General features: G+C 37.3%; 1 protein-coding gene across 2 annotated transcripts in view; it reads right to left on the reverse strand.

Moving 5' to 3' along the window:
* Positions 1-2,181: 2,181 nt before the first annotated feature.
* The window catches only part of EFEMP1 (EGF containing fibulin extracellular matrix protein 1), a 58,531-nt gene continuing 38,948 nt past the window's right edge, over positions 2,182-21,764 (reverse strand). For both annotated transcript variants that reach the window (XM_023228285.2, XM_023228283.2), the window contains 7 exons: positions 17,207-17,329; positions 13,315-13,434; positions 12,187-12,306; positions 10,522-10,641; positions 6,568-6,691; positions 6,288-6,483; positions 2,182-2,816 (listed from right to left, as the gene is read on the reverse strand). In XM_023228285.2, coding sequence (XP_023084053.1) covers positions 2,655-2,816; positions 6,288-6,483; positions 6,568-6,691; positions 10,522-10,641; positions 12,187-12,306; positions 13,315-13,434; positions 17,207-17,329 — 965 coding nt within the window. In that variant the 3' untranslated portion in view covers positions 2,182-2,654. The remainder of the gene's footprint in view (positions 2,817-6,287; positions 6,484-6,567; positions 6,692-10,521; positions 10,642-12,186; positions 12,307-13,314; positions 13,435-17,206; positions 17,330-21,764) is intronic.

Here is a 21,764-nt window from a genome sequence, read left to right on the forward strand (position 1 = left end):
TGAAAGAAGCCAGACACAAAAGGCCACATATTATTGTATGAACTTATTTACATAAAACATCCAGAATAGGCAAATCCATAGAAAGTAGATTAATGTTAATTCCCCGAGGGGCTTATGGGAAGGGGAAATGGGAGTGACTGTTAATGGGTATGGGGTTTATTTTTGAGTGATGAAATGTTATGGAACTAGATCAGTGGTCCCCAGCTTTTGGCACCAGGTTTGGTGGAAGACAATTTCTCCATGGGTGGGGATAGTGGGGGGTGAGGGTGGGGAGGAGTGGGGGATGATTTTGTGATGAAACTGTACCACCTCAGACCTCAGATTACCAGGTATTAGATTCTCATAAGAAGCACACAACCTAGATCCCTTGCATGCACGATAGGGTTCATGCTCCTATTCTCATAGGAGAATAGGATCTAATGCTGGGATGATCTGCCAGGAGGCAGAGCTCAGGTGGTAATGCTCGCCCACTGCTCACCTCCTGCTGTGCAGCCCGGTTACTAACAGGCCGTGGACAGGTACCAGTCCGCAGTCCGGTTGTTGGGGGAGTGGTTGGGGACTCCTGAACCAGATAGTGATGATATTTGCACAAAACTCTGAGTGTACTCCATGCCACTGAACTGTACACTTTAAAATGACTAAAATGGTAAATTTTACCACAACAAAACAAAGAAATTGCCTCAGTGAAACTTCAGTATCAACCCTTTCCATGTGTCTGTGATTTGTGGGTAGGACTAGGCTTTGGGATAAAAGGGCAAACATCTTGTCTGCAGTTAATAGCTTCCGTAGACCCAGAATATACGTATATATATTTGGAGGTAGAAATTGAGGGCCAGAGCTTAGCATACACATTTCAGAGATTCCTGTTTCTTCTACAATTCCCTCGGGAGCTATAGACAAGACCGGTCTTCTTGTTTAAGAGGGAAAAATGTGTTGGAAGAAGGTCTTAGGCTTTTTTTCTTTAACCGTTGCTATTCCCAGCTCTCACTTGAGAACTGTTTTTGTATGTAGGAAAATCACTAGACTGATTAAAAATGGAAACATTTAGATCAAGCTGTAATTTATCTTGACTGTAAGCAATCATGTAGACAGGGTAAGAGGAATGAACTCAACAGTCTTGCTGTGTTGTGGCTGTTGATTCTGCTTCTGTCCTGTCCCTTGGTCAGATCTGTTCTCTCTCCTGTTTCTGTACCCCTTTAACCTTTAAGAGCCCATCCCCTACTCTCACACAAGGAGTTTGTGTTTTGTTCCTTGGGCTCTTGGTGAACTTTCTTTTTGGCAATTTCTGCACACTAGTCAAGTCTTTGAGAGATATTTGTTTTAGTGGCAAGATTACCTGGTGACAGAGGTTATTCATATATGCTGTGAAACTAGATATAAGAAAAAGTTGCCTGTTTTGTGGCATGATTTTAACTGTCTTTTTGCTTCCTCATCTCCCAGTTTATTTATTAAAAAAATCTAATGGTAGTTCTTGCGCTGGCACCTATGACTGATAGATATAAAAATTATATTGGGGACTATTGACTACATTGAAAACCTCCAAAGATTGGGTGATCTTCTAAAAGAATATTTATTTTTATTTAAAAATATGATACATCAAAGTGAAGCAGTGACATTTTAAACAAGGAGATGTATCAAACATTCCAGAGAATTGGGTAGGAGGGTAATTTGCTGAAGTTCACTGTCACTCTGGATGCCAGGAATAAAAACTATCATCACTTTCTTCCTCTGTGAGCATCAAGCACGAAGATGAGATATTTTAGTTATAAATTAGTGAAGTGTCAGGATTTAAATTTTATTTAGAAATTAAGACTTCTCCAGTGAAATACCTTTTATTCATTTGGTTCTGCATCTTGTGGAAGTACTGAATTCAGGGATGTTATTATATTTTCCAAGTTTGCTTCTTCAGGTCAGTTCCAATGTGGTTTAGAAGGAATTTATTTTCTCATATCCTCCCCATAGATTTCTCAATAGTATAATTTTCTAGGGGATATCTGGTTCATTTTGGGAATTCTGGAAAATTTTGCTTACTGTTTTTTACAAAATATTCACAATCTAAAATTTCTGACAGAATTAAAAATACCCTACAGAAACCAGCATATTGTACAACAATGATTTATTACGTAATGGACAACCACCTTTAGGCTGGTCATGAAAATAAAAACCAACACAAATATGGCAGATCCCCATTTTCTAAAGAAATATATCTTTATTGACCTTTTCCATTTTCTTACAAAGCAGTTAAAAACTCATTCTTACCCTTACATGCTCTTTAATGGTTATGATGGCTGCCTCCTTATGAGACTGTTAGTGGAGCTCTAGTAAGTTTCCTTAAGCACCACAGAAGATCATCATTGCTTGGTCCCACTTTTACAGGAAAGAATCCAAGTTTCACCAGACAGTGTATACTTAGCTCTCTTGAAGAAGACCAGTTTAGTGGATTAATGTCTAATTTACATACAGTAATAAAGACAAACTTTGAATCTTTACAGATTAAATGCCCACTTTATACCATGGTGTAATTGTTTGAATTATGGGTGAGTGTACAGTATAGAGATGTAGATGCACTAGATATATCTATAAATAAAATAGTGCTTTAAGGTAACAATATTCTTTGGCTGACTTAAATGCCTGTGGTTGACTCTTATAAAAGACTAAAATGAAAATGGCCCCACTATTATTGTCAATCTTAACACAGAGCTTGTGCGGAAGGTGCCTATACTGCTGACTGTCAGCATCTCCAGGTCCACGATATGTTCTCTTGGTCCTGATAATGACTTCACGAGCACAAGCATTGCACTTACAGGACTTGTTTGCTAAAATAAAAGAAAAAAGAGAAAGGAAAGAATAATTTTCCTTGCATTGGAGTTTCTATGCTTTGTTAGTATACCTCCTATAAGAATTAGGGGGAGAATTTTGAGGGTGGTATACAAGAGCCACTACTTGGTCCCTTCTTGGTTTCAACTCTTCTTGGCTCTTATCCCTTGTCTAATACAGTCATTAGTTCCAACTTTCAAGGCCTTGCTTTAAAAAAAAAAAAAAAAAAGTTCTTTGTTTTTGATTCCTCCCTCTCTGTTAACATTTTTCTTCACTTTTATTGAGAAGTTGTGGACTTTACAGAGACTAGAGCTTAAGTGAGAATCTGATAATTTTTGAACTTGTAAACAAAGTTGTCACTTTTCATTTTCTCAACATTGTGCATCTGTTTACATTCTAGTAAGTAAAGAGAAATGGAAACAGTTTTTCAACAGAATGTGGTAAATGCTAAGATATATGGGGTTACCCAGGGCACGTATGAAGATACATAAACGTGTATGTATACAGGGAAGAAAATGAAGAGCCCTGAAGCACTGACGGAAAGCTTTTGAATGCCTGAGGAGAGTCACCAGGGACAACTGAAAGTTTTTGTAAAGTAATATGTTCAGAAGAACTGGGTGCAGTTTCATTTTGATGAAGAATGTGATGGGCTCTTGTGAGTGGAGGGAGATGAGGTTGGAGAGGCAGGTAAGTGTATGTGTGAGTTTGAATGCCAAGGGATAGAGTCATGGATTAGGATTTAGCAATTACCTCAATGGGTGGACATTAAACCAAGGGAGAGAATGCTTTGGTTAGGTCTACTTGCTATATACTCATGAGCAGCTTGCGACCCTCTGCTGCAGCAGTCAGCATCTTTCTGATCAGTTGTTCAATGTCTTGACTACAAGCTCCATGGGGGCAGGAACTGGCTTGGGTTTATTCATTTTTATGTCTCCAGGATCTTCCATGGTGCATACCTCTTGTAAACAATAGTTATAGGTAATAATAACACCTTGAAGGTGTTGATTGAATTAATTTATTCATTTAAAATATTTTTTTAGCATCTGCTATGTGCCAGCTACCATTCTATGTGCTGAGGATAGAAGAGTGAACAGACAGGTGTAGTCTCTGCTCTCATTATGCTCATATTCTAGTGGATGACATAGTTCAGTGAACACTAGACTAGGCAATGATAGGGCTATGAATAATAATAGTAAGGCTCAGTAAGGGAGCAGAGACACTGGGGTATTGGGGAGTATATTGGATATTCAACCTTCAATTTCATGTACTTTCTTTACAATATGTTCTCTTTTCCAGGGAAGATGGTTTTCTCAAAAGGAATATAAATCAAATTTTATATTCCACATATCCTTTCAAGAATCAGGCTACTCATGACTATCAAGAAACCTTCTTTGCCAGCCCACGTTTTATCTGGACCCTGGAATTGAGCACAAAATTGCCCCCTTTCTATTTTCATAGATGTTAATTTTTTCTACACAATAATATTTAAAGTTCCTTGAAATCAGAAAATGTGCATTACGTGTCCTTTTAATTCCTCATGACACCTAGCATAGAGCTGAGCATGTAGTAGGTGCTTAATTAAGCTAATTAATTAACCTAATTAACTTATTTAACCTGCTGTTGATGCATTTCGGTGCCCTCTGCACAAGTAGAATTTTAGTGGAGAAACTCTGTAGGGTTTGATCCAAGTACTTTTTGAATTATGTGACAAGAAATAGTCTTGAAATGTCTATTTTTATTATTTTACATAATTTTCTTTCAAATAATTTAACATTATTTAACTCTGGAACTATCAAAATTGGCAATGTTTTCTATCAGTCATGAGAATAAGGATTTCACTGGAGAAAAACACTGTATTTTTAATTGAAAATATCAAGTCAGTAAATGCACTGATATGAATAGTAAATAACTGTAAAAGTGCCATGTTTAATTGCAAAGAAAAAACATGTTGGAACTTTGTTTCACTCTTTGGTTATTCTGCTAGAAAATTTTATTTTCTTACATTTATGGCTAAAAGTTCAAAATAGAAAATTATTTTTAAAGATTTTGTTATTTAAAAATAATGTTATTTTTTAGGCTAGAATTAGTTAATTGGTAGTATCTGAACTGTGCAAAATTCACTTAGTGAAAATTTCTTATAAATAGCAAGAATATGTCAAATTTAAAATACCAAATGTTAAAGAACTATATTCTTTTTTGTTAGAAAAAATAATTGTAATAGATTGCATTTTGCATTGGGTCTTTTCAGAAGCTGGTCATGAGAAATTAATCATTTTCTAATATACTGGCAAAGAAATAGTATCACATAACTCTGGAGCTATATGGGAAATTAATATATCAAAAAACAGGATAAATGAGTAAACATTAAAAATCTGTAAAGTGTGCCACAAGGACGAATTTCCCAATTTAATTCATATTCTCAAAATGAAATATTGGCTTTAAAATTTGATTAAAAATAAAGAGTGCCCAAAGGAGTTTTGAGAAAATTGTAACTGGATGAATAACATCATTAGCATGAAACAGTTACGGTAACTCTGCAAACTGCTTGGTAGGGTGCCATCATTTTCACATGAAGTGGTGAGCCGTATTTAAAATATGTCCAAATTTTAACCTAAAATGAACTTGCTGAGATTTTGTAGGGAGACTGGAAGCCTGAGGCTTTGGGGTCAGGGAGACCAGCTCAGAAGCCACTGAAGGGATCATGGAAATGACAGGAGCCAGTTTATAGGAAGAGAGATAGGGATGTGAGGAAGCAAAGATAACCCAGGAGACAGTGTGAAGAGGGCAATGGCAGAATTCAGAAAGTAGACTTCACACAGGCAATAAAAGATAGGAAGGTGACTCCATACTGTCAGCCCAGAAGTTTGCAAGAATGGTACAACTACTGACACATACTGTGCAGGGAGGTGGGGTCACTTCTCACATACTTACAGGTTTCAGTTTCGGTGTGAATGTAAACTGTCTTGTGAATGTAACAATGATGAATTCATGATTTCTGGAAAACTCTTTAGGAGCTCTAGGAATTATTTTGGATTTGAATTATATGTATGTCTATATATAATTAATTAACCATCAATGATTAGTGATATCTACTTGGGGGGTGTTTGGGGCAGGGAGTAGAGGCGGGGGGATGGGAAGCTTGTATTTTGGTAGTCACACACAACTCTATCAGAGTCTGCCAAACTTAATATTTGAGTGACTTCAGGGATGCTACTTAAACTTTCTGCATCTCACTTTTCTCTTCCGTAAAAAATGGAGATGAATATTAATATCTATCTAGCAGTGTTACCAAAAGGAATAAATGAAATAATGTACCTGAAAGGGCTTACACAATGCCTACACATAAGACTCTTCAAATGTTTGCTTTCCTTCCACATGTGGATACCACACAACAACAACAACAACAACAACAACAACAACAACAAACTCCCGTCTTTCTCAATAGTTAAGGCTGCCTTCAGGATACTTACTCGTAGGTAGAACTCTCCATTTTCATTTCCAGATTTAATCCGAAAAGTATTGATAGTGTTAGCATAAATAGTTGTGGCCTGTATCTGGAAGATGTCCGATGGCACAGACCTATCAGATCGGATGCTCATGTATTTGTAGACTATTGACTGGGGCAGTTCTCGGCACATGGCATTTGAGACTGGGCAAACACATCGGCTGCAGAGACAGACAAAAGTAGTCAGCAGTTTGGCTTGGTAAGACCAGAAAATCCTCACTTTCAAAAGTTCTGATTTTTCTTACTTCTCTGGTGTTAGAATGTAGGGATCTTGACAAGGATTTCGTGGATAACAACGGAAGCCGCCATGATAATTCCAACACATTTCATCCTCCCGGCATTCATTTGTGGTCTCACACTCATTTATATCTGTAGAGATGTAGGGTCAAAGAGTTTACTAACTAAACTAATGAACTGATTTAATTAAATCATATTACTGGCAGATTCTGTTTGCAAGGAAGGAGGTGTGAGGGCATCTGGACTGTGTTCAACCTGCTTTTAGACACAAGACTGGGTGTTCATTGCATTGAATTCAGGACAGATAGAGCTGAGACATTCTAGGCAGATTAATAAGTGTCATTTCATGATATTTTATCCAGCACCTATTGTTCATCTGTTGAATTCAAAGCCCAATGTTAACCATTGACTCTGCCTATATAAAAGTTAAATAAACACCAGTTCCTGTCCTCAGGGACATTATAATTAAGGGAGTATGCATATTGTTACTTAGAAAGTAAAGTGAAATTAAGTAAGAGACAGATAAGTATACTGGGGGATGTGGAGCAGAGTTGGGTCATTTTGCCAGGGGGATTAGGGAAGGCTGAAGGAAGAGGCATCTCAACATGGTCTTAAAGGTGATGGTTAGATGGAGTTTTCATGGCTGGGGCAGGGAAGCGTTTCCAAGCTGAGAAATCAGCAAGCATAAACTATGGAGGGCAGCTTATCATCTCTTTCAGGAACTCGGGAGAAAGTAGAAAGCTAGAAATGTGGTTTCAGGAAGCTGAAGCATGCTGGGAGTGGATTATACTGTCCAGAGGAAGGAAGCACAGCACAAGAAGTGAAACTATGAAGTGTTCCACCTCGTAGAGCATAGCCATTTTAGGACTGTAGGGAAAAAGAGGAAGTTAAGGAAGAGGCTGTCAGTGGAGGGAGACAACCCAGGAAAAGGCAATGCCAAAGAAGTCAGAGGGAGAGAGAGTCCTGGGAAGAAGGGCTGTGTTTACCTCAGGCTGGACAAAGATTGACTTTAGATTTGTGAATCAGAAGCCTCCAGATGACATCTGAGAGAACAGTTTTACTAGAGAGCCATTACATTTATAACAACAATACAAATAAAATTAATATCTATATCTCTATGTCTGTCTCCCTTTACATTTGAATAGTGATTTATATTTTATTCAATGTAAACTTTTTCTGAATCATTCCTTCTCCACAATGAGATATTTTCATTCATGTATTTACTCATTCTGTAAGTAATTTACTGAATCCTTACTTTAAGCCAAGCATGGGCTAGGTGCTGGGATATGGTCTCTTTCGAATTCTTGTATCTGGTGTTCTTTTTTAAGGGCCTTTATTGCTTTCTGCTTTGCATTATTGATATCTGCATGTCTAGCTTAACCGTTCTATTAGCTTGTAAACTCCTTGAGGGCAAGGGTTATTGTACCCATCTTTTAATCCTTTAATCACCTAGCATTAATGCAATAGAGCACCTGGCTTTTAAGAAATAATAAATTGAACTAAGTTGCTCTTCACACAAACTCTGTGGAGGTAGGTGAGAAAGATATTTCCACTTGATATGGATGAAAAACAAATAAGGGTTGAGTGGCTCATTCAAGTTCACATACTCTAAATAATTCATGCCTTGACTTTGGAGAAAAAAAAAGTATTTTAGCTTCTAAACTGGCTAAAGTTATCTGGAACTCAAGAGGAGACTGGAAAAGCTAGGTAGTCTCCAGGAGACAGTTACAAAAAGTATCTTCTTGGGCTGGCTATGGCTAAAGAAAGAAAACTTAGATTCTTCGGATGAAATCACAATCGACTTATCCTTTCAGTATTTTCCACTTTTTTGAAAAATAAAGATACTGTTTAAGTACAGGGAAAACTAATACTGATTTGTTATATGGAGTCCAACACAAGCAAAAGGCAACTTTATAATTTCATTTATTACTTCCAGTAATGTAGAGCCTAGCATAATCATCACCCTAATAATTCTGGAAGATTTTTCAGAAATTAATACTCTCAAAATATTTGATGAGTGTGTGTCTATGTGTATGTGTATTCTTTGTCTCTCTGTTTCTCTCTCCACACACACACACACACACACACACACACACGCACACACACACAGTTTTCATTTGTATAGGCCTGTGAAATGAGAACAGTTATTTCATCCCCAAAATAAGTCTTTGGAGAAAGTTAAGAATCCAAACCTTTTTAATTACATTTTATTCCTGTGGACAAGGCTCAAAAGGAATGATTTCAGTAGGGGAAAGCAATTGCTTTATACTTTAGAAGAATGCTAAATCTTTTTCACAAAAAATGTTTTGGCTTAACCAAACATTCTGAAGCTGCATATCTTCAACATACAACATTTATGAATCCCCCACTTGCAACTTTAGTGCATTTTCCACCTTTAATTACAATAGATATAAATGTTTCCAGATAGATAGGCTAAGCAGGTAGGAGCCCACTGTGCATTAATCTGCTTCTGTCTTTTGCTGAGCATCAAATCAATTTTTGATTAGAAACACATAGATATTTGTTTGAAGGACTCCAGAGAAATTTGTTAAGACATTCCACTAGCTAACATTTTCTTGCATGTAATATGCATGTTGAAAGTCGCAATTAGGGTTCAGTAAGTAAAACCATTGGAATGCAATGTTTTCCCACAATTAACATTTATAAAGTCTCTAGAAACCTGGAAAGGGTTATAAAGATGTTCATTGTGCAATGAACTACATTCTGATTATGCTCATACTCATTGGTAGGAGTCCAGTTGAATAATTGTGTGCCTATTATAAAATCCCAGGTCATGGATTTCCTCTGAAATCATGATATAGACTGAGAATCCCCAGTGTCTCCTTTCCCTGATCTTTTCTTTTCTTAACAGGATCTTTATTGTCCTTGTGTGCCTTCACTCCAACTCTGATTAAAAAGGACTCTCTACAGAAGATTTACTACTGGCCACTTACATTGGTAAGTAAATTTCATAAAAACACCTTGACTTGTACAGCCTTTATAGTTTGCAAATTATTTTTATGTATGTCATTCCACTAAATTCCCACAACTCCCTTTTCCAAATGAGGAAGCTGAGGCTCAAAGCAGTTTGATAATTTGTTCAAGATTGTGCAGACCGAATACAGTGGAGCTGGGATTCAAACAGATTTTTTGTCCTCAAGTTCGGTCATTTTTTTCATTCTTTTGTTGCTTTGTGTAAATTTAAGTGTTTGTACTAACTTTCCAGGATTTTCTACATTTTTGGTATTATCTGACAGTCCTTTCCCTGTAAAGAAAATTTTCAACTACATGCAACATTGGAGGTAGGGTCCTTTTTTTTTTTAGATTTTCCTGAGACTCTGAAATCATACCATTATAGGGAGCGGCCTCTTCCATTTATGTATAGGTGTGAAGATCATCTGAATGTTTATTTTGAAACTGGATCCAAGGTCATTAGCTATTTTGGGGTTAGTAGTTTTTCTCTAAAATATTCAAGTATATTTTACGACATATTAGGCTGACTTTTCTCAGCACCTACATTCTTACCCAATTCATAATCCTTGTGTTTTAGAGAACTGAGACTGGATGGAGGTATGTTTAACTCACATATTGAGCTTATGCTCTATACTCAAACTCACAGGCGAAACATTTTAATAACTGAATCTTTTCCAGTAGATGATTTGAAGATGTATCTCAAGGAGATTATGTAGGTTACATAGAAGAAATATCAATATTTTATTAAAATTATTTATCTTTTGAGGATGAAAAATGATTACTCTGAATTTCAAGAAAAGTTGGCATTAGCATAGAATTGCCTCTTTATGAGATGTATATATTTTATGATGATCAGGGGAAAAAAGAGCTTAAATTGTATATTCAAAGTGGGAAAAATGAAAGTCTATGGGAGAATCCTGTAACAACTTCTCGTCTCTTCCTGGTTAAAACTAAATACCAAACATATGAAAAAAAAAAAAAAAACTTACCTTGACATGTTCTACTTCTCACCACTTGGTATCCCTGGGGGCACATACATGAGAATTTCCCAGGTTCATTGACACACTGATATTGACACAGGTAGCTTGAGGTTCTGCATTCATCAATGTCTGTTGAATCAGACAAGAGCAAGGACACAGAGATGAAAAGCTTATGCATCACTACTTTGGATACACACACACACACACACACATATAAAGATTAAAAATATTTATATTAAAATAATTATATATAATTAAAATTATATTTTAAGGAGAAAAATTATATGTATATATATAAAGAGATCTGGCTTCTGATCCTATTCCTGCTACTGTGTGACTTGGGCACGTTTCTTAATTTGCCTGGGTTTCATACACACACACACACATACACACACACACACACACACACACACACACACATATATATATTTTTTTCCTGCTCAACAGTCCCGGGGAAGTAATATACTTTTGAGGTGAGCTAAAGAGAGTAAAAATATTGCAAATTCTGAAATAGAAATACAAAACTTTATAAGCAGCTGAAAGGTAAATTCTAACAATATCAGCTTATTTCCCTCTATGACTTCACAGCACAAAGAGTTTTTCTTATCATGACTTTTACTGAATTGTTACTGACAATTCGGCTAATCCTGGACCTAACTACACTACTGAATGAATTGGCTTGGGGTTGATGGTCTTCATTTTGGACTCTGCAGACCCATCCAGGATGCAGAGTTCATGTTTGTCTTCTCAGAAATTGGGTGACTTTGACGCCAAGTTCATCTGAGCTTTGAACTCCAAGTCCCCTAACCTGTGCAAGCTTCCAGAATGACAACTTGGCAGGAGCTGGCCTGCAGGGGAAGAATGCTTTGCATTTCTGAATAGTGATGTCCCTACAGTTTACTCAGAAGGGCAGATGCAGCTGTCCTGAGGTAGCCTCTTTCAGTTTTGAGCGTAATGGCATGATGTGAGGCTTCTCTCGTTGGGGTTTGAGCTTTGTGTAAAGCTGAGTGAACTGTGAGGAGGTCAGGGACATCAGGTGTCCGTGGCATCCCCCTCAGGATGTCTAATACCTTTTGAATTATACAACAAAATGTGCACATGCAATGGACTCTGAAGGTCATCAGTCTAGTTAAATGACCCTCCTCTTGTTCATGTGGAAAGTGAAACCCAGGCAACTTAAGAAATGTGCCCAAGTCACACAGTAGCAGGCATAGAACCAGAAGCCAGATCTCTTGATTTTTATTTTAATATTTTGACATGCACTTGGCTATTCTGAAACTTAAATATGCACACCAGTCACCTGGAGTTTTTGTTGAATGTAGATTCAGACTTAGAAGGTCTGGGTTGGAGACTGAGATTCTGCATTTCTCATAAGCTCCCAGGAGGTGCTGACACACCTGTTCACTGGATAACACACTGAGAAGCAACATGCTAGAGCACCCTTTCTAATTATTAGAGCCAGCTTGCACCTAATATTTCAGTTATTTTACTTCCTTTCCTTTTTCTTGGTAACACACTAAAAAGGCAATGTAACAACTGAACTACATTAACTGGATTTCAGAACAGAATTCCCATGGGTAAACATTTGTTTTCATAAACGGGTACATAATCAGATAAAACAACAGCAATCACAGGGATTGGACTTTATTCCATACTATCTGGGAAGAGTTTTACCTTCACAGTTAAGCCTGTCACTGCTTAGTTCATATCCTTGATTGCACTGACAGATGAATGAACCAAGAATGTTGTAGCACTGCTGAGCACATTGATTGCTGGCATCACATTCATTTATATCTGAAAAAAAGTTTATATTTATATTTATATATATATATATATATATGGAGAGGGAGAGGTGGAGAGAGAGAGAGACTTTAAACACATCCTTGCTCTTTTGTACCTATGTCATCTGCTGATAAATAATTCCCTAGCTGAATTATTTGCCCTGCAGAAGCTCACTGGAGAACATCCATTTAGTTTTCATATTTGTTGGAACAACTTCAAACGTCTGTCATACACTTCTTTTGGAAATACCAAAATATTTTTTCTAGGAATGACAGTTAGTTTGATGTTTGATGAATCTTTCCAAAGGAATTTAATGCTTCTAATAAATACACATTCCAGTATCTATTTTCTTTTGTTGTTCAGATACAAAATGCCAATTCTATAAATAATTGATATAAGACACTCACACTGATACGGTGTCTCAGCATGCTGTACTGAAGATTTATCTGTGCTATTTATTACTTTTTAAATGGGTTCTGTTAAATTCCATTACAATTATAACATAAGCCTTTGAGACCCATACGGAGTTTTGCAATGCTCTAAAGCACTGAAAATATTGTGAAAAGGCATTTTTCCTACACTAGATTTTTTCCAAGTCATGCCAGTCTTTTAATTGTGTGCCGTGACATTGCATTCTGAAAGGGGAGAAGAAGCATGTAAAAATCAGATGCACTTGCAGTGGAAAGTTTATATACTTGAATTTGTAGTAACCTCTTTGGCACTTTCAGTATTATATCACACACTTTTGACTAATTGGTGTATGTATATCAATTGATTTGTAGTTTTAAATTTGTCGATATAGCCACAAAGGAGAACTAAAACCAAAGTTAAAAAGTTTTCCATTCACATCTTAATGTGTTTTAAGACAAAGATTGGTTATTATCTTTTAAGCTTTATGATTGCTGAAGGGAAGTCGATGGAAACTATTTACTCAAGAACATAGAAAACTGGAAATACTGCAACATGGCATGGGGTTTCCTTTTGTGAAGACAGAAATCAGCAAGTTCTCAAAAGGCTTACCTACGCAGGTATAGTTGTTTGCTGCCAACTGAAACCCAGGACTGCACTGGCAATAAAATGAGCCTGGTGTATTCACACATCTTTGGTGGCAATATGGAGGGATGGTACATTCATCTATGTCTAGGTTGTCAGGCACATACACAAAGAGAACAAAATTATTGAATTAGCATTGCTGTTTGCTTTCAAATTCTCTGTAAAGCATTATCTAGAAAACCTATCTAGAGAAAATCTCTTTTTAAAAGTAATACTTTCCTCTCTATTTTGTTAAAATTAGGGTATATATATATTTTAAATATACTTTGTATTCTGCAGTTAAGATGTTAAGAACAAAGACTCAATGTTCATGCCATTCAGTGGTAAATAAACTTGGTGGGTGGGTTGAGATTTAAAGAAAACAAAATAATTGAGACTATTGCACATATATATAAGATGTCAGTTTGGGGAGCTAAAAGCTTATATATCATTACAGAAGTGAAAAAGAACTACTGAAGCACATTGTGCAGCACAAAACAAAGAAAGAGTTGTGGGCTGTGCTCAGCTGGTGACCTTGGCTAAGTCACTTATGCCTTCAGTATCTTGGTTTTTTCTTCTGCAAGATGTGGATAGCACAGCTTGCCATGTGTATCTTAGGATGTTTTTGTGTATCAAATAAAAGAACACTGTGGAAGAATAGGATGCTAAATAAGTTACCTCTTGAGAGTGCTCTTTTGACACTTCGATGAAGTGTTCCAGCCTGTGTCCTTCTCATATAAATATTTTCAACTATAAAATGCTCAACTGAGAACTTGCAAAGTAGGATTAACATCTTAGAAGTGTAATAAAATTTCGTTAATTCATGATTCTACACTTTGTGACCACTTTAACGTGGCATGTATAATTTAAAACAACCATTATGCATATACAATGTAATGCTATATAGTGACACTGCCTTGTGGTAAACCAAAACAAAACAAACCTTTATGCTGGGCTCTTTTGGTACTTTAATAACTAAAATTATGGGAAGTAGTGTGCTCAAGCAGCCTCAGGATAACCTGAGTTTGAATCTTTGTTCTGGCAATTACTATCTTGGTCTTAACCTCTTGAGCTTCCATTTCCTCTTCTGTAAGTAGAATTATTGGGAAAGTTATATGACATAATGTAGGCAAAGTTCCTGGCACAAAGCAAGTAAACATAAATGGGAGCTAATAAGCTACAAGATACATTTGATTTAACTTGAATATTGAAATAAATAGTAAGAAGATATTCACATGGCTTTCCTCTTACTTTGTTCAGGTGTCCGTTCAAATGTCACCTCCTCAGGGTGGCCACCCTTCCCACCAATATAAAATAGGTTCTTCTGCCCTATCTATTTCCTTACCTTGCTTTAGACTTCTTTGTAGTCCTTAACAGTACTCAACATTGTGTTATGTGTTTATTTGCTTCTTGTGTGTTCCTTCACTATAGTGCATGGCAAATAAGAACTGTCTTCTCCCCTTGAGGTGGAGATAGAGGGTTTTTTGTCTGTTCATTGTTAGATCTGGAATAGGGCCTGGCATAGTAGGTGCTCAATAAATACTATTTGAATGAATTGAAACTTCACACTAATTAAGAGCAATTTTAGCATAGTGCTTCCTAGTCCTCAGTACTATCATCAGGTGCTAGTATTGATAGCTAATTTGTATGAGTGGCATTATACTTTCTAATAGCCCCACGAGGACTATGAATTTGTAAAATTTGTTTACTACTATCCCAGTGCCTAGAACAATGCTTGTTACACATTAAGCCCTCAATAACTATTTGGTGAATAAATGATGCATGTCTTCTTAACTAATAAACATTCATTGAACCATTGTTATTTGCTAGCATTGTGTTTGGTACCACAAGTTTATAATGATAATCACTATACATGTGTTCTGCCCTGTCTAGTATGAAAAACAGGCATAGAACAAATTATTCCATGGAATGAGAAGATCAACAATAGAAAGGAGTGTAAGGAACCCAGGGAGCACCAGGCTACTTGAAGTGTGGCCTGCTGACTGCTGCTGGTTCATGGGCTATTTGGACCAGTCTGCAATGAATAAAACAGAAACTGAGAGTACATGTTTATAAATAGCAATTTGACATTACTGCAACATTATTTTTATTGTACTTTACAGAAGTATTGGTCTGCCACAGATTGGAAATTTACAAAAAAGTATCCTTCATCCTAATTTGAGAAGTACTGGCACAGGGGAGAGAGCAACTAATTATATTTGGGTAGATCATAGCGGGCTTCCCAGAGGAGGTGATCCTAAGCTAGGATTTGGTAGTGAAATAAGAGTTTGCCATGAGAGAATGTTCTTGGTGCCGTAAAGACCTTGTGTAGAGGCACCAAAGTGTAAGTAACGCTGTGTGATATGTGTGGGGAACTGGTGGAATAAAGCTGGGGTGTAATATTATTTTGTGGTGGGGGAGAGGTGTTTATGCAACAGAACTGGACAATGATCAGATTGAGCAAGACCTTTCATGCTCTGTCGAGGAATGTAGACTTGATTCTCTCGGTGAGGGAAGCAGGAGGGAAGACACATGATTAGATCTGAGTTGAGGAATATTTCCTCCTACCACATTAAAAGGGCTGTGACCATATGTTCCATTATCTTTGATTCACCCCACACTAAGTTGGATTAGTTCTTTTTATGCCCTCAAATGTTTATTTTCCTGTCTAATACAATGGCAAAATTTTGGTATCTCTGGAGTTTTCTACGCACTCTTCTTTTAAATCACAGCTTCATTTACAGCAAACCCTGGGCCTTCTTCAGAGGCTGGGCACTAACCCCAGCATCTAGGCATAGCCCTATGGCAGGCAGAACTGGGTGGGGGCCTACATGGAACTCAGTGTTGACATGTGAACATCAACAGCTCACATTCTCAGGCAAAAACTGACGCTGGTTGTCTGTCCCCACATCCTCACTCTCTGTTCCTAAGAGGAAATAAGGCTTCTTCACTGGTCTGTGATAAGAGGGGGTATGTAAATAAATGGACAGTCGGTTAGAGTTTCATGCCTAGTGCTGGGCCTCATGATTGAGCCCAGAGTACTGTATTTTACTTCACTATCTGCCAGTTGGCTTCCTCATACTTTGTTCTTCCATTCACTCAAAACACACGCATAGAGCCTCCATCACATGGTGGGCATACTTTAGGGACTGGGGAGACCACAGTGACACAAGCTGACCTGGTCTTGCTGTCAGGGAGCTCATGCTCTTAGGCCCTCCAACACAGGCACATGGTGAAGTTGGCTTTGTACTTCTGGTATCCTACAAAGGCTTGCAGCATAAAGAGCCTTTAATACCCATCTGTTGACTTAGAACACAATGATAGCAAACAGCTTTACTGCACAGGGACAGGGACTGTTCTAACCATTCCCTACATGAGCTCTGGAGATAGTGACCAGTATTATGTCCACAGTACAAGTGAACATAGTGAGACACAGGATTTAAGTAACTTACTCAAGGTCTCAAAGTGAACTGGGGTTGGTGCTTGGAATGCAACTCTACCATTTGCTCTATGTGCTGTGCTATGCTATGCTCTGCAGCACTGGATGGTGAATGAAACCCACAGTACCAGTGTGCTAGCACAATGGCCCCCAAAACAGCAAATTTAAATTTTTTTTGGTTGTTTTTATGGTCCCATTCATACCGCAAATTTCTGCTCTTGCTTCGTCTAACATTTAGCCAACACTTTGTTATCCAGAACAGGCTCAACCTTTAAGGTTGTTTCTTGTTATTGTGGAAAATGGATTGGTAGTCTGTAAAAGAATAAGGAGTTATTGGCTAACACTCTCCAAAGAAATGTGAATGCTTTGATTGGAATGCTTGAGGTTGAAACAGTTAAGGTACTCAAGGCAGGACCGTGCTCACTGCACTGTGGTACTTACCTACGCACTGCTCCCCTCGCTTCTGATATCCAGGAGGGCACTGACATGCAAAGGATCCCCGTAAATTGATGCACACTTGGTCTACTCTACAGTTATGCGTCCCTGCAGTGCACTCGTCTATGTCTGTCAGAGACACGCAACACAGAAAGAATTGTCACTTGTGAAGATGTTGATATTTCCTCCATTTTGCCACTTCTTAAGCTAAATTTTTACTTTATTCTTAAAAGTTTATAATGTTCTTACATTGGAAATGTTTACAATTATAAATTATTTCAAGTGTTCAGAAAATAATTTTGCAAATACCAGTGAGTACTGCTCAGACTTAACAAATGCTAACATTTTGCCATGTTGGTCCTGGCTCACTTTGTTTTGTTAAGAAACATTTCAGATACAGCTAAAGCCTCACACCATCCTCATCCCTTGACCCATCACCTACCACTGTCTCGGTAGGAAGGAATCCTTCCCTGAGATGTTTTTGTACTTTCATTAGACAGGGATGCATCCATTAGAACATATTATATTGTTTTGTATGTTAAGAAATTTAAATAGATTGTATGATACTTGCTTTTTCCATCCAAGATATTGTATTTGAGATAATTTCCACTGACACATTTCTAAAAATCTGAGCAATAACAGTGTAATCAACCTTTAATATTATACGTTCCCTGTAGCTGTTTGTTTTTACAAACAGCAGGGTAACACGTACGTATAAATTTTTATTTGCAAATTTCAGAATGCAAAGGATTCAATTTGATCATGTTTCTCTAGCCTGTGTAGTTTAAAAATCCATATTTTCTCAAAGCAGTGTACTTCTGGGAATAATTTGCTAAATGTGCCTTAAGGAGTATGCAAGTTACAGTTCTAGAAAAGTAAAAAATGCTCAGTGATAGCATAATAAACCAGTTATAAGAAATTTCTTTGGGATCAAAAGGTGATATAAATTTGTGTGTGTACGTTCATATTTACAGTAATTTATAAGTACAATCTAATTTTGCCTTATCTGTATCACCTTTATATTCATTCAGCTCTTGTATATCATGAAGTTAAGTAGCACACAAGAAAGGATCATATAATTTCATCATTCTTCAACAACCACTCTAAGCTTCATTAAAAAATGTCAAAAATCTTGTGATTCCTAGATGACAATTTTTGCATAAAAACCAAAATACTACCCTGGGTCTACCACAGTGATGATCTAAGACCCCTGAGGCAGTTTTCAGGGGTCTTAGATAATCACTGTGGCAGACTCAGGGCAGTATTTTGGAAGAAAAAGTAGGGAAAGAATCAATAATAAAAAATTTACCCAATTTCTGTCTTCCCTCTAAGAATCTCAGAGAGTAGCCCCTGATGTTGGTTTGCCTTTCACTTTTCTGTATTTTCAAGGATTGCCGTATTTACACTATGCAGTATAATAATACATGAAGTTGAGATTGTAAAAGGCTTGTCCTCAGAAATCGGCTTCACTTAGCTGGGTGTGGAAATGATAAGAGAGATTCTTTCCATAAGAAAGAGGGAGGGGAGATGAAAAATACTTGAGTGATGTATGGCTATTTATCGGATAATAATCTATAAAGCATCCACTTACGTAATTCTTTGAACTTGGTTTTAAAGTTTTGGCTAAGGTTTTTGTCACTTTGTTTTGTTTTGAAATTTATTATAATTACTACTAGTATTATTTTCAAGTCAGTGATTACAAACTGTCCTTTTTAGGTACTATGCGATGGTGCAACAATCTTGCTTTGAAATTATCTGCTGTTCTTTGTGTCTTTTATTATTTTCTCAGATGCACTTGATGAAAACCTTTCTACTGGGGTTTCTTCAGAGCTTTATGACTCGTTAATGCAGAAATGACAGCAGAATTTCTATTGTTTTATGTCAAGAACATTTGCCAGCATTTGCAGTGATAACAGTCCTGAGAGATATGGCAATGTTAGATTCAGATGTGGCAAGTTTCCTCTGGCAGAAGATCAAGGCCCTGGGCTGGCTGCTGCATTTTCTAAGGGAGGCCTCAGCAGTGACTGAGGTTTTTCTTTTTGACATCTCTCTGCAAACTGCCTCCACCCCGCTGCATTCCTACAACTGATGCCCTATGACTTCCTTCCTACTTTCTTGTCGCTCATTTCTTAGTGTCTCATAAGTAGGCTAACATTTCCAGTGGAATTAATATATCATTAAATAGATTTTAAACACAAAAACCTGTGCTACTCCTTCTTAAGAATGAGGTCTGTTTACCTTCTGAGTGGGTTATTTAATAAAAATATTAGGTGAGTTAAATTAATTCAATAAAAACAACAACAACAAAAACAAAAAAAATCACTGTGCTCAATGCCACTACTTTCCTTCCCTTTCTCCACCAAAACCCAAACAAAGCTGCCACAAGACTTGCCTCACCTAGGACTGACTGGTGATTACACATTTTACTTACTGGGACTCATAAAATCGTCAAAAGAGTGACCTCTGTGACCAGGAAGCAGCTACCAGCTGCATTTGCATTTATGGCTTCTCTGACTGTGGTTTAGAATATTTATCCTCTCCCTTGGTGTTGGCGGTTTATCTAATGCTAAAGGCTATAAACAGACTGAATTTCTTTGACCTATTTTCAATGATATTAATGTCAATTTATTAGTGTATTTAAATAACACAATTTTATTTTGAAAATTGTACTTTGAGATCCTGGAATTACTTATTAACACATCTATACAAAGTCATATAAAATTATTATACATTGTTAAATTCTACTATGTTTGGCTTTTCTACTTCTGTGCATTTCCATTTGTCGTAAATACCAGAAAGCTCACTATGATACAAAAATTACTAAAATGGACAATGATGTCAGAAACTCAAAGCAGAATACCCATCCCTGTGCAGATGCTCTGGAAAAGCTGGCTGTCCCAGGAGCGTTGATGACAGTCCACTGCCCTCTACTTGCTCCTGACTTCCCATAGTGCAAACACAGCCTTTTGTAGGTATCTCCATGGTGTGTAAGAAAAATCAGTTTCCTACATTTGTATGGGAGAATGTCTGCATTAGCAAAAGCAATGCTTTATTTATAAGGGAAACTACTCAGGTCAGCCATGATTTTCCTGATAATCTAAGACAAATTATTGTGGGGAGAAATTTTTTGTTGTTTTTGCATGATTATAATTTATCCTTGACAGTTAAGCTCACTTGGTTTTTCAGGCAGTCAGTTAATACATTTCCTGGGACCTGGACCAAGCTCTTTGGGTGGGGGTAGGGGATCTGTCTTATTTCCCTCCTCGTATTCCCAGTGCCTAGGATCATGCATGAAACATGGTGGATTTTCAATAAATATTTGTTCAATAAATGGATAAATGAGTTATTACCATTTGCTGAGAATGGGTACCTAAAGTTTCAGGAAAAGTAGGATCAGTGTTTCACCTAATGGAGCTAAAAATGTATAAAGCAGAGTAACAGGTAATATCTGAGAAACACAGCAAAATCAGTAAGATGTTAGTTAGTAAAAGAAAAATAATGAGTCCAGGAGTGCAGAGGCTATGAGGTATAAAGCAGATTTGCCAGAAGAGGTGGGTTCTCCACTGCATTTTGAAGAAGACGAGATACATGGGTTGCCAGGAAAAGGAAGCTGTTTCTAGGCAGAAAGTGGCTCACATTAGAAAATGCTGATAAGACAAAACTGGTTTCCATGAGAAGAATGGCAGACAGATGGAGCCAGCATAGCTGCAGGGGCTCTGTGTGAGGAGCCTGGTACAGTGCCTGGTTGAAGAGTATCACGAAATGCTAGCTCTGTCATGAGCAAAATTCAAGGCCTTAAAGGGAAGATTAGAGAGTCTGGATTGAACAACATAAGGAGTCTCTCTGAACTATGTAGACAGAGCCTAATGTTAACATTACCAAAGAACAAAATAATAGAATGTGCTTCCTAAAATATCACAACACATTTCATCATTCTAATACATTAAGAATAGCTAATGGTAATATTTGGTGATGCCCTCATTTTTCAAAAATGTGCCCACGCACTCCCTCCTAGTGATTTATACTATTGTAGGTCCCTCTCTTGCTGACTTTGGCACCATTAGTTGCTTTAAATAACGCAGGCTAATCTTTGCTCAGCTCTCACTTCTAGCCTCTTTGTCACGGTGACCCCCAAGTCTAGGGAACGGCACATTTGATTTTCTCTCAAAGTTAATGGAGGCAACTATGTCCACATCTCTGTGGTGTCCATTAAGTCCCTGCTTAGGCCCTCATTCTCTATGTTTTTGGCTCCTTCCCTTCAGTCTGACTCATATTTCCCAAACCCCTGACTCATGCTGCTTTCTCTCTCTTATGCAACATTTTAATCTCTGCAATGTTCTTTCCATAATTTGATAACTTACCACGACATGGAGTCCCTTCAGCATGTTTTCATGGGCAAAAATTATCTGCACCTTGAATGGTGTTGAGGACCATTTAGACTTTTATAATTTGTGCTGCTTCTGGTTTAAGAAATAATTTAGAACTACTTTTGAATAAGCCACTGTAGACTAGAGATGAGAATGCACTAGTAATAGGACAAAGAAGACTGAAATTATTTTGAATC

The sequence above is a fragment of the Piliocolobus tephrosceles genome, chromosome 15 (assembly GCF_002776525.5).
Source record: "Piliocolobus tephrosceles isolate RC106 chromosome 15, ASM277652v3, whole genome shotgun sequence".
NCBI classification, from domain to species: Eukaryota; Metazoa; Chordata; class Mammalia; order Primates; family Cercopithecidae; genus Piliocolobus; species Piliocolobus tephrosceles.